This window comes from Myodes glareolus, chromosome 6, assembly GCF_982192425.1.
Source record: "Myodes glareolus chromosome 6, mMyoGla1.1, whole genome shotgun sequence".
Taxonomy (NCBI): domain Eukaryota; kingdom Metazoa; phylum Chordata; class Mammalia; order Rodentia; family Cricetidae; genus Myodes; species Myodes glareolus.
Window position 1 is genome coordinate 51,085,361 of NC_142031.1, and position 14,241 is coordinate 51,099,601.

The 14,241-nt window shown below is 44.1% G+C and overlaps 1 protein-coding gene across 5 annotated transcripts in view; it reads left to right on the forward strand.

Moving 5' to 3' along the window:
- The window catches only part of Sntg2 (syntrophin gamma 2), a 204,355-nt gene that overhangs the window by 173,877 nt on the left and 16,237 nt on the right, over positions 1–14,241 (forward strand). For 4 of the 5 annotated variants that reach the window (XM_085690809.2, XM_048439847.3, XM_085690812.2 and 1 more), the window contains one exon: positions 8,870–8,962. The exons of the other annotated variant lie outside the window; for it this stretch is intronic. In XM_085690809.2, the coding sequence (XP_085546935.1) occupies positions 8,870–8,962 (93 nt within the window). The remainder of the gene's footprint in view (positions 1–8,869; positions 8,963–14,241) is intronic. 5 annotated transcript variants of the gene reach the window in all.

Genomic DNA, 14,241 nt, shown 5'->3' on the forward strand with positions numbered 1-14,241 from the left:
CCTCTCCTCTTCCTAGAATTCTCCTGTTCTGGTCACCCCACCTTTACTTCCTGCCTGACTTCTGGCCAGTCAACATTATATTAAACCAGTACAACTGACAAATCTTTACAGTGTACAAGGCCATTGTCCCACAGCAGAGATCTTCATTCTTCTTTAGATATTTGGTAGAATTTACCAGTAAAATGTGTGATCTGTTGTTTTCCTTTGGATTTGGGGCATTGGCTGTTGCTCAGCACCTTTGCTAGTAAATAAATGTTCCCACTTGCTACATCACAATGATTCAGCCTTAGCAGATTGTGTGTCACATAGGAACACATCAATTTCATATGATTTATCTAATTTATTTGTGCAAAATTATTTAAAGTTTTCTTCCAGTGGTTTTTTTTTTCTGCAAAATCAGAACTATGTGCCCTGTTTGATTTCTGACTTGGGCTATTTAAAAAAAAGACACACTTTTTTTTAAATATTTCATCACTATAGCTAAAATTTGGGGTTTTTAAAAGTCTTTTTTTAAGGTCACATGTTGAGTCTGTAACTGCCCTGTGTTATTTTGTGTTACTGTTTTATCCTTTACTCTCGTATTCCTTGCTTGCCGTTGATTGCCTTCTCCCCTCCTCTAGAACTTGATTCCATATTTTCCTTCTTTTACTAGTCCATTCGAGCATAATATTATGTTGCAATGTGTATTCTTTTGTTAGCTTTCACATTCGGCGCTGTAAACCTTTCGTTTAGCGCCATGTTCCCCCATGTCGGATAACAGCATACAGTGGGCCACACTGCAGCCTCGTACGGGTGTGGTGTGAACTCTTTAGGTTGCAGCTCTGATCTCTGGTGCAGGAAGCAGCGTGGTTCGGAGCCTGCTGCATGGTTAGGAGTATGGGCGTCTTCTTGAACTATGGCAAGCTGTGCACCTTCCGATGTGATTCAGGTACCTATCTCCTAGGCTGCTTGTGCAGAATTCAGCGTCATTCAACCATGATAGCAGGAAGCGGGGAAAAGGGAGCCCAGGCTTGGTCTCTGCTCGGCGCCGAGAAGTGCTTCTCTTACAGCTGCCTTTCAAGCTCTCCCCTGCCCTGGCATCTCCAAACAGCCCCGGCATCCTGCTCTTCTCAATGAAAAGAATTGCTTCCTCAGCTTCAGCTCCTTTGCTGTTTATCAGCCTCCACTTAAACATTCTGCCATGTTCTCTATGGTATTTCAAAAGCTAATATTCATGCCTTTGTTTATTTAATGGTACCAGAGTGTGAATATTTTTTAACATGTGACAATGAGCCCAAATGTGCTATTTAAAACTACATTTTAGCACAGTCTGATTTAGTTCGCAGCCCACCACCGTACAAAGAGCTATTTTAATCTTAATTATCTTGATTTTCCTGCTACTACCACGTATGTAATTTTCTGGAGTGGCGTTTGGAGATGAAAGCAAAGGTAGGTATTCAGAAGCTTTCTAATTGTGCCTTCCCAGGGTCTTTAAGTCTTGATTAGCGAAAAGCACTCTGTGCCAAAAGAAGCTAGCAGTTGAGCCTGCAGTTCTGCACAGTGGGCATCGTAAGATCTGCAGCTCCGTGTCTCCATGCTGTGCTGTCTGTGGAAAACACCCATACCCTGGGTCCTCACAGCCTTAGCAACTGATGCACATTTAGTAAGGAGGAGGTGTCTGTGCTCATGGCCAGCTCCAAATCCAATCTCTTGTGTTTTCTTATGAGCACAGGGTCTGCCCTATCACATTGAGAGGGGCCGGGGGTAAATCTTTCACTGGAGCTGGTAACTGAGAAATGGAAGGGACAAAGGACTCATACACTTCCCAGAGACAGGTGGAAGAGGTTGGAACTGTCCCAGACTATAACTCAGAGGAAAAATCATGCACAGCTCACTGGCTCTACAGCCCACCGCGCACCCAGCTCTAGTGTGTGCTCCTGTACTCCTGCGTAGGCTCGCAGTAGACAGAACCACTGTGGCCACTGGGAAGTAAGGAAAGTCTCTCCATGTGATTTCTCTCTGTTCCCAAACTGCATGTAGTACTGAGAAACCTGGGAATTGCCCCAGAAAACCAATGCTGGAGTACATTTATTTTTAAATGCTTTTATTAAACATTGTATTATGTTGTGACCAAAATCCGAAAATAACATTTTTGGAAATATTGATATGAAGCTACTACTTCTAAAAAGTTTTGTGGGGCCCCTTTCTGGTTCCACTAAGTGACCTAAAACCCTAGACATTGCACATAATATATAGAGTAGCTCTGATGCAATGAGTGGATCCTGGTAAACCAGAAATCGTCTATATAATGACTGTTCAGCTATAAACCGAACAGTCTTATTGGTCTGAGTTTAGTGATGACAAACCTGCAGCTCAGTATCTGAGGGTACAGGGAATGAGCCACGAAGGATCTGAGAATTAGTCTTTGTGTAGAGAGTAGTGCAGAAGAGGGAATGGCTTTGCCAGACCCAAAATGACGGCTGCTATTATTATTATTATTATTATTATTATTATTATTATTATTATTTTGTGAACTGCAAGGTGAGAGATAATGCAGGCTTTTTTGCAACCCCTGGCTCCAGGGCATATTATGGGTATTTCCTGCTTACCAGATATCCTTGAGCCACAGGTTTATTGAAGCCTTGGACCTGTTTTACAATTCTGGTTCCAATACAGAGAAATTTCTTGAGTCAGGATTTCTTTCTTTTTTTTTTTAACACAAAATATTTTATTATGACTTTCCCTTGCCTGAACTCCCAGATCTTCCGCACTTCTTCACTCAATCAAGTCCTTACTCTTCCTTTCTCTCATTAGGTACAAACAGGTACCTAAAAAACTAGATAAAATACAAAGAAACCAAAATCGGACAAAACAAGCAAGCAAAACAGAAAAAGAAACAAAGCCAAAGCTACAGAACACATCTAGAGAGACACACAATCACACACACACACACACACACACACACACACACACACAAATCCCATAAACCCACAAAACCAGAAACCATAATATACAGGCAAAATACTTCCAAAGGGTTAAAAAAATAACTCGATAAAACATTATGAGGGAAATAATGTTCAAAAATGCCATTGAATTCATTTTGTGTTGGCCGTTTACTGCTGGGCATGGGGCCTGTCCTTAAGACTGGTTTGTATACCCAGCAAGACTGGAGAAAACTAATCTTTCAATTGTGAACAGTTATCAATTGGAAATGGCTTCTAAGTTAGGAATGGGTGCTTATGCCCACATCCTCTCTCAGCATTGGCTCCCTCTGACTTAGACCCATGAAGGCCCTATGTATGCTGCCACAGCCTCTGTGAGTTTGTTTCTGCATCCATCCTGCTGTGTTTACAAGGCCTTATTTCCTAGGTGTACTTCATCCCTTTGGGGTCTTAAAATCTTTTCACTTCCTCTGTCATAGGATTCTCTGAGCCTTGAAGGGAGGGAATTGATGGAGACACCCCACTTAGGGCTGAGTGTTCCAAGGTCTCTTGCTTTCTGCATATTGTCCAACTGTGAGTCTCTGTATTATAGATCACATCTACTAAAGGAGGAAGCTTCTCTGATTACGGCTGAGTGAGACACTGACTCAGGAGATCTTGTCTTTTTCTACTTTGTGTCAGGATTTGTAACATGCAGGGCTGGCTTGTTGGAGTTTATGTCCTGCCCAGTTCCCCACAGTTGGCAAGCCCCAAAGAAAATCACACAGAGGTCTCCATAAGTTATAAAACTGATTGACCCATTATCTCAGGCTACTTATTAGCTCTTGTAGCTTATTTTAACCCATTATTTTTATCTATGTTAGCCATATGGCTCGGTACCTTTCTCAGAGGGACAGGTCACATCACATGTTGCTTCTTTGGTGGTCTGGGCTGGACTGCAGGAAGAGCTTCCTTCGTCCCAGAATTCTCCTGTTCTCATTGCTCTGCCTCTACTTCCTATCTGGTTGACCCACCTATACTTTCTACCTGGCCAATCAGAATTTATTTAAAACATGATTGACAGAATGCAGGCAATTTTCCCACACCAAGGATTTCTACCTTTGTCAGCCAAGTCCAAACATCCCTCCCCAGTGGGTTCACAGCAGCCAAGTACATGGCCAGGATATCTTCTTTCATCCTTGGGTAACAAGGCAAGCCAAAAGGGGAAACTTGGTATCTAGTACATTTGACATACCCTCTCCTACTGAAACAATGTCAAGAAAATTGTTTAAAATGGAATGTTTGCCTAAAATCAGAAGTCTCATAATACAAAACTCCCCAGATTGTGAAAGAAAACCACCTGTCATGCCAAAAACCAGGAAAATCTTAGAGACTGCCAGACAGTCCTCAGGTGCCAACACTGAAATTCAGAAATGTTAAACTTATTTGGGAATGCTTTAAGGGCAGCTGCAGTTTTAAAATACATGATTCAAAAAGTAAGTATGAATATATTGTAACAAATGGAAATATCGTAAGTACAGACAAAGAGATCTAACATAACAGGATAGAAATAAAGAAAATGAAAAAGTAGATGTAAAAACTATTATGACCAAATTAAAAGCTCAGCCAAGGAGGTAAAATGAGGACAGAGGAAGGAGCTGTGGCCAAATCCATGACAACAAAAATTGTCTCTGTGCGTAACAGAGGGAACACAGATTGGAGAAAGAGCAGAGTCGAGATACAGACTGAAGTGTGGTGTCCAGAGCTGGGGACCAAATAGGGGAAAGGGGGAAAGACAAGTATACCTGAAGAAATTATGGCTCAAACTTTCAAAGCTCGAAGTATCTGCATCTGAGAAATGAATAGACCACAAACAAATGTCCCAGGAAGCCATCTTGGGACTTGTCATGGTTCTCACAGCTTAGAAAACCTAATAAAAAACATCTTGAAATCAGTCAGAGAGGAAGAACAGAAGATTACAGAGCAAAATAATTCAGATTAGATGAGATCTCTCATGAACAGTGATGGCAGAAGTAAGGCTTCCAGTATTTAAGTATCAGAAGGAAGGCATTAGCTTAGAGAATCCCATGGCCATTGAAAATACCTTTCAGGAATGAAAAATGTCTTTCAAACCGTTTCCTAATTAAGAGGGATTAAGATAAATTGTCTTTGGCAGATATACCTAGAAGGAATAGATGGAGACTTTATCTAAACAAAAAGTAATGACAGAAGCAGGAACCCAGAAGTTTCTGGAAAAGGGGAAAAGAGGGGGTAGGAGATTATCACATTTCATGGTTGAAGCAAAAACTGTACCATTGTCCAATATGAGTCCAAATTTACATAGGGAAAAAGCTTAAACCAAGGGAGCAATAATGAGGAGGAAAAGTCATGGGGAAACAGGTGAGGCTTCTGTTTGTCTCTAGGGTGAGCACAGCCACAACAAAACCCAAAACCCTTCAGACAAGTACAAAATGCTAACATTTCCCCCAAGTAATATGACATTAAGCAGGCAAAAAGAAAATAGAAGGTAATGACTTCACAAATCCCATCCATTGGAAGCTGTGTGAATATACCACTGATAAATGAGCTACACAGAGAGCAAGTACCATACGGTGTCTACCGAAAGGCAACCTCAAATATCACCACGGAGTCTGAAGAGAAAAGACAGAAGAGGCTGCACCATATGGCTCAGGTCAAAGGAGAGCAAGAGTAGTTGCTGTCAAATCAAGTAGACTTCAAAGCAGAGAAAGCTACAACAGGAGGGATTGTGGGAGAATGAGCAGCCAACTCCCTGGCCAAGGAGACTTGGCCAACATGCATGTGTTCCCCAGACACAGAACTGCAAGATATACATGGTAAAAACTGATGGAACCAAGGGAAACCAACCAACAGCAATGTGTGAGAAGCATTTATGGAGTGCTCCACTGAACAGTAGCTTCCTGGAGGTTATCTTCAAGGCCTGTGGGCATATGCCAAAGTAAACCATACCAAGACTACGAAATAACCACTACACACTGATAAGAACTGAAGCCATTCCAAAGATGTTCTCCAGTCAAACTGGAAACAGTCATCAATAACTGAAAGATAACGGGAACATACTTAAATACTTTAAGGCAGCAATTTCTAAGCCATTGATGTATCAAAGAAGCATTAAGGCAAATCACAAAGCTGACTCTCCGTAAATATCATTAGCTTTGACAAGCCTGGAGAAAGACTCACAAGAGAGAAAGGGGAAAGGGCATAAATAGCCAGAATGAGGAAAGACAGAGACTCTGCATACATCGAGTAGATGACAGACATCAAGGGGAACTCCATCAAGGTGAGGCAGATCATCTTCTGCAAGAAAGGAATATTTGGTACAGATGTTTCCACCCGAGATTTCTACCAAATATTTAGAAAAAAGTGAAAACGCTTTCCCATTATCAAGGGGAGAAGGAAGGAAAGAGTGATAGGGAGACAGATAGACATGCACGTGTGCGTGTGCCCACTCGCACACACGAGGAAGTGGAAGGCAAAAAGACACTGTATGTCACATTTCCTATGAACACAAACTCTTCAAGGTGGATGTGATCAGAAATGTTCCTCACTTTTCATTATTGGAGTTCAGGACCTTTTCAAGTTGCCTGTATTGATGCCATCATCATCATCCTCATTGTCACCACCATCATCATTTTTTATTATCACAGGGTCTGGCTGTGTAGGCCAGGTTAACCTTTCTGCCTCAGCCTCCTGAAAGCTGGCGTTGCAGGCAAGCAGCACTACACCCAACTGACTGTTCCTTGTATTACCATAATCTCCTCCTTGGACAGGTGCAACTGCTCTGGGGTTAATTCTGCACCATCTCTAGGCAACAAGGCTCTTTATCCAGAACAAAGTTGAGAAGGCGTCTTATGATCACTAGTATTCTCGTTTGGTTTTGTCTTAGGTTGTTGGGGTTTTTTTCTAACTCCCCAGGTGATTCTGTGCTTGAGGTTTTTGATATTTTTCTTAAACATTGGTTGCTCTTTTTTTGGCTGCCTTTGCTTTTGTTCTGAAGCTGACCTTCACAGCCATGTATTCTAAGCTATTATTAAGCCCTCTCTGACATTTCCATATAATATTTTCTAAAACGCTCTGAAAATTTGTTCTGAAGGCTGGGCAGTTGTTGTGGGAGGCGCTTAGTACTTCTTTCCTGAGCACAGTAATTTATTCACAGAGCGTTGTTAGGTGTCCAATGCCATGGTCAACCACTGAGCATTGTTTCGTAGGTCATTGTACGACATGCTTCAGATAGAATCTCTCAAGAAAAGACATATCTTACTCCTCCGCCTAGCAACTGGGGTTCTGTGTGTAACTTTTATCCATGCTTTTACCAGTAGACCTAAAAGTTATTAAGTAAGTCATTCTTATAGCCTCCATATCTTGAGCAATTTCAAGAATGTGTCATAAAACGTTCCCCTATCATTTGCATTGAAATGTTTAAATGGTTGATTTTGTTTTAAAATGTAAGCAGTCCATGAGGGTGGGTGCCTCTAACATGGTCATGTTTGTCCTCTGACAACCTTGTCCCACTGAATGGACCATGAGGCAGTCTCTTCTCAGAGAACTGGGACACAGGTGTCAACTTGAGGGTTTTTTCCCAAACATATTAAGGAAAATAAGGATCAAACATCCAATACAACGGGGATACTGATAGTTCACACACATACACATGCACACGCACACACACGCACTCACACACATGCACACGCACGCATGTACACACACACGCACACGCAAGCCAGGGTCTGAAGATTTGAATGGGAAGACTCTGCTGCGAGATTCTGCAGGGCTCAGCCTCTGCCCAAACTTCCTATTCCTATCTCCTGTCCGAGCTGAGCCTCTGAGGGGCTGGCTGAGCTCATGAGTGTCTAACACGCTACTGCAGTGCTCTCCTGCGCGCCAAAGACCAGACACTCCCCACCGGAGTTCACAGTTCTGCCGCTTTCATGATGTCAGAGACCAAGGCTCCAAGAATACAATAATATCCTAGAAATTGTTGCTCATAGTTTATAATCACTACATTTAAATTCCAGAAATTAGTAATCCCTACACCATGAGAACACCCATTGTCATGGACTTGTAAAAGGAATGTCAGCACGTCTTATGGTCTGGGTCAAGTTAGAAAAAGCAAGCGAGGGGAACAGCTCCTGGGGGCAGGGATGGAACTAGCAATTCCCACCAGCATCAAAGCACTAGCAGTCCGCATAGCATGCAGTGGGCACCTGCTTCATTCACGGTTTTGGTGAATAGTTCTTGACTCCTGACAATGTTAGGAAGCTGACCGAGGGCTGAGCAAAAGGAAGAGTTGTCAAGTCGTGTTGGACAGGGTTCTCACTTCCTGAGCCTGCTCTCTGTCTTCCTAGGAGAGGTAAAGGAGAAAATGGAGCTAAGACAGGGTGACAGTCTCTACAGGGATCTTCAACACACTTCAGTGATGTTCAAGGCGTTTGTCTAGTTCCTAGGAAAAGAATCTAAGATAACAAGAGATAAATGGCAGAACCAGTATCAGTGCAGAGACTGTCCAGGGCACTCTGTGTATAGTGATAAGCTCCTCCTGACTTCCCTGTGTTGGACGTGTGTGTGTGTGTGTGTGTGTGTGTGTGCGCACAGACACACACAGATGCATGTACACATGTCAGAGAGCCAGAAAACCAAGTCCTTGGAGCACAGATGTCTGTTGAAATGTTTTAATGATTCGATTTTATTTAATCGATGCCTTCAAAAACATGTTCGTCTGTCTGAGAACAGAACAGCGAGAAAGAGCTCCCTGCTGTAGGTGCCTCTGCTGTTCCCTGCAGCCCCCAAACCTTCTCATTCATCCTACATGATGTGTGTGTTCAGACTTAAAACAGTGGACTTTGGCTAAAGTAGCTAATCTGCCAACTACCTTCCTGTAGTTAAGCAGAAAGATTGTAGAGCACTTACTCAAAATTAATGCTCTTTTCCAGTCCAAAACCTATCTGTGCAGCTGGCAAGGGGAGACTCTGTGCTTCACGGTGGATTTTGCCCTGGGATTCACCTGCTTTGACAGCAAAACAAAGGTAAGACGCAGAGAACCCCTACAAGTACTATACATGTCACGCTGCACTTGCTCAGAGAAGTTGGAGAGCAGACAGCTTCCTCCAGCCGTGCACGGAGTTAGAGGTCTGCCTATAGAACCTGCCTTCCTTCTGGCTGGTTTGGGGTCTCCAGGTGCTCACAATCCCTAGAGCCCAGGGAGAAAACTCCAACAAAATGGTGTTTGGCAAATATGATATATGATTTTCTCTCTGTCTCTGTCTCTGTCTCTGTCTCTCTCTCTCTCTCTCTCTCTGTCTCTGTCTCTCTGTCTCTGTCTCTCTCTCTCTCTCTCTCTCTCTCTCACACACACACACACACACACACACACACGTGAGGTGAAAGAGAGAAAGGAAAACACAGAATGGGTTTTCTTGGTCCCTCTGAAGGAAAAAGCCCACAACACTAAAACACAGTAAAAAAGAATCCCAACCATTCCTTAAAACCTGAGTACTTATTTGGCTGAGAGTAAGCTCCGCGAGTTGGTAGACTGCATTACCAAATGCAAAAGTGGCCCTCAATTCCAGCCTTATTGATTAAAGCCACCTGTGTGAGCCGTGGAAATCCCTGGGCTATTGCCGTCATCATCTTAGGGCTCTCCCAATTACGTAAGCGATAAGAAAATGTTTGCCAGAGTGAAGAGCCAATGTTTCATCGGGTAATATTTATAAAAATCTGCTTCACTAATGCTTCACTAATTAAGAATGAGTGACGCCTAAGAAAGCTCGCCTGGATGAATGTTCCTGTGATTTGGTTTAGAGACCTCCATGGCTTTCCTCAGCAAGAGCAAAGCTTGTCGGCCCACTGTGTGCAGACTCACAGGGCAGAAGAGTGAAGTCTGTGAGAAGATTGAGTAGGATCAAGGGGCCTCAGGCAATGGGACCCCGGGGCTCCTTGGGAGCCGCTTCCTGTGGCTTCTTTTGCAGAACAAAGCAGAAGAGATGTGTTTATTGTCCACCCAGGCTAGCTGAGTCCTTTCAGATTGGTGGCTGCCAAGCCATACTTAGGAAAATCCGGGCTGCTGGGGAGTTTCCTGCTGTGCAAAGCTTCCTTTGGTGATGGGCCAGCTGGCGTGAGGGATGCCGCTCTGGTCCGGTCTTAGGGTCCTCATGCTTGGGCTCATCCCCACACATGATGATGTCTGCTGTGCTATATCACTAAAGGTAACCAGAGTTCCAGAAACCTGCTTTCCACATACATGATGCGGTCTCAGCTTCAGCCTTTCCCTGTTCCGGATCCCACCATGAAGATGTGATGTCTCATGGAAGGCTCCTAAGAACCAACAATCACTTTCTCATAGTTATTTCCCAACTACCAAAGCTAAGCCTCTTGGGCCACTTTCTTCAGTGACCCAAATAAGTACTTACAGATGGTGACTTTGCTGTCCTTCTGCCAGAACAAAGATTTCAGCCAGGACAAGTCCGCCCTCTAGGGGACACATGGAGATGTCTGAAGATTGTTTTTTATTTCCAGTACCTGGAAGGTACTGCCACATCTGGAATGTCCATCCATGATGGAGGCCCACAGTGCTGCTCAGCCCCTGCCATGAACAGGAGAGCAAAACAGAAGTATCATATTCACACTCTGTGTGTGCAGAGGAGGAGAAATCCTGTGACACAGATGGAAACTGCTTCTGTTACGCAATCCTGGCTCCAGAAAACCTTATACAAACATTAACACTTCACTTCCTCCCAGGGAAATGATCCTGATGTTTCCCAGTATGGACTCACACAGCGATTGCAGTAATAACAAAATGCAGTTGCATAAAAATTGAATATCAAGAATGGATTTTAAGTCTGCATCCAACATCAAAGGTCAACTATGTTTCTAGCCCAGAGTCAGTGAGCAAATGGCTTCCCCATCCTTAGCAAGGTTCTCTTCATTGTATCTTCCTGTTGACCGTGGGACCTACAGTCACATGACCTGTACTTGCTACTAATAACAAGAAACAGACCTGAGTAAATAATAACAGACCTGAGTACTTTTGCTCCACGTGTCCTTCTGGGATGAGTGGAATGTTATAGCATCTACCCTGGAGGAAGGAGAGCACTCCATGTCGTTTCTGCTGCTTCCTCTCTGATGCACACATTCTGGTGCTTCAGGACGACAAATCTGAGAGCTTCTGGTTCCTGTCTTCAGGGCAGGTGTTCATGGTCTACCTCCACAGAGCCTGTAGGGGTCTCCATGTGTCTTCTCTGCTGTGCTTGGCAACATCCTGGAATAGATCATAGCCAAAACCCTTACCAAAGAAGAGCAAAACAGTGCACAGTGATGCTGCCTGCTAGAGATCCCACTGGGGCTCAGTTGTGCTTCTGTCTCTGACTTATTCACACTCACCCAGTCTTCCTGTCAATCCAAGGGTCAGCACGGTCCACACGAGATTCTGCAAGAGGCCCTTTGTGACTACAAGAGGATATTACCATGTTTACCCCTGTCCAGTGTGAAGCCAGGACTTGGCAACACTGCCAGGGAAGGTCTTGATGTCAACTCTGGTTCCTGGCGACCTGAAAGGAGGGGGCTAGTACTCTTGTTGCGTCCTTACTGTTTCTGTAAGGGTCTGTGGAATGTTCTCAGCTGCTCCACACTGGCTGCCATCAGTGTGTTTAGCCTCGTGGTTACAAAGCCCCCTGTCCCTGTGTGGGGGATGAACCCACAGTGGACAAACTTTCCCTCTAGTGTGGGTGCTGAGATCTCTTGGATGTTGAGAACTTGTGGACAGCTATAATTAATGATGTTACATTATCAACTAAGTCATACATCAGCTATCTTCTTACATGTTTGAGTCCTGGTCTACTTCCTTCCCTCTTTTTCCCTAGGAAATGTCCCTGATTTCCAACGCAGGTCTCAAGTGTGGCTCTGAGGATATTTCTTACCATTGAATCTACCATCTTTTTCTAAATTTACCCTTAAAATTTTTTTAAATGCTATCATTTGTTTCTTAATGTTGTACATGACTGCTACGAGCCCTTGGGACCTGGACTCCTGGTGACTGTGTGTACTTTTGCATGTGGAGGCATGAAGGTTAACCTCAGGTTTTCTTGATGTTGACCTTTGATTCGATTAGATTGAACTTTGGCCATTAAACATTAGAATCTATGTCAGTCATTCATTGCCTACTTAGGCTGGACAAAATGGGCTGTCCCTTACCCAGAATGTTCTGGGTGATAATAGGGTTGGTCTGTGGTTTTCCATGGAGACCCAAAAGGGCCTTCTCTAAACTCAGTTCTCAGAGGCTCTCTGCTTCTGGGAGACAACTCCCACCACTACTGCTTCTCCTGTGAGCCTCACACCTGGTCACTGCCTCATCCAGCTTCCCCTGTGAGGCTCACACCTGATCATAACCTCATTCAGCTTCCCCTGTGAGCCTTACACGTGATCACTGCCTCATCCAGTAGCTGACAAGTTTTCCTGAAGATTCAGCTAAGATTCTTTTTGCTTGTCTGAACCCGAGCTTGGGCCACAACCACCTGACTGTGCCTTCTTTAAAGGTGAGCTCCCTTGCTCTCTTCACATCATTTTCATGAACACCTCTTCAATAAATTCTGTACTGAGAAAATTTCTCCAATACAGCTGTGATAGGTAGACCAGGTCCTGAGTCCACAGAGCACACCCCTCTTGGCTGTAATTACAATTCTTTATTCCCTAAAGAACTGCAGCAATGTAAGCTCCATGTAAGGAGCTTTAAATTATTACTGCAAACTGTAAATCTAAATAAGGACCAAGTGTGAAATATTTATGAATAGTTGTGCTTTCTGTCCAAGTCACTGGAGAAAAACCAAAGAGACCAAAGGACTGGACATGTTGAGATTTGGGTGTGTAAGGCTTAGACTCACTGGACCTTAGGAGATGACTCAGTCAATATAGCGCAAGCATGAGATCCAGTCCCAGAACCCGCATAAGGAAGCCAGAGGATGCAAAGACAGGTCAATTTCAGGGGCTTCTTGTCCAACCAGCCTTACTTATAAGGTGAATTCCAGGCCAATGACAGGTCTGTCTCTAAAAATAAGGTGGACTCCACCTGCGGAGCAACTGAGGTTAACCCTCTAGCTTCCACATGTGCAAGTACACACATGCATGTACACACACACACACACACACACACAGAGAGAGAGAGAGAGAGAGAGAGAGAGAGAGAGAGAGAGAGAGAGAAAATCTCCTTCAAGTCCTCATACTGCTGAACCAGCCCTTTCCTGTATCATTTTTAAGGCACAGCTCTATCCATGACTTGACTGTACCCTCCTTATCACAAACCTGAGAAACCCGAATTTGAGGGTGGAGTGTGACTCAGTGGGAGCATGCTCAAGGCCTTAGGTTCTTCCCCAGCAGCACGTGTGTGTGCTTGTGCACACACACACATGCACACACAGACACTGCGCTAGAAGCCTGATAACTGCTCTTGTTTCAGGGGACAGTCACATAGTCACCCCTCCTCATACACAAACGGCTCAAGTTTCATCTTCGCTTCTCTTTCTCGAGAGAGAAAAGCAAGCAATTGTCTCCAAGCAAAAATTTGCGCTTATAAGTTTCTATTTCACCAAAGTGAGGGATAATCAGAAAGGGCAGTCCTGACACTAAATGAGAAGACCATAATCTAGCACATATGTGTTCAGTTCTAGAAGGACATTTCAAAATCATCAAAGTGAGAATAGCTAGAACACTATTCTAGATATACGGCCTTTGTCCTAAGCCTGACTTAGAACACTGGTCCCATGACATGTCTACGGGCTAACTGGCATTAGAACACTGGTCACGTGATGTGTCTATGGGCTAGCTGGCATTAGAACACTGGTCACGTGATGTGTCTATGGGCTAGCCAGTGTTAGAATACTGGTCACCTGACATGTCTCCGGCCTAGCTGGTGTTAGAGCAGCAGTCGCTACAGCTTTCTTCTGCTCTGTGGCTTGATGCTAGCTGATTTTCTGGTCCTGTCATGGTACGCTGAAGCAGGAGAGGAGCTGGAAGTGCAGAGGTGAAGCAGAGACTGTTACTTTTCACTCCAAGTTCCTGATACAGTCTGTGTGGAACAGTGAGCAACCAGAGACCCAAAGCCCACAAGGAGATCGTCTTCCTTCACCAGCTATTGTGAACAGTTTGAACACCCAGCCTTGTCTCTAGTAAAATTATAGCAGCAGTACAGGACCTAGGCCTCTGGGGTTTGGGTCACTCAGAATTCCAGCAACACCAGGGCTCTCATCCCTCTCTGAAAGAAGCCACACTGTGGAATTTTCTGCCACTCAAGATCAAAGGAGGCAAATATTTCTGG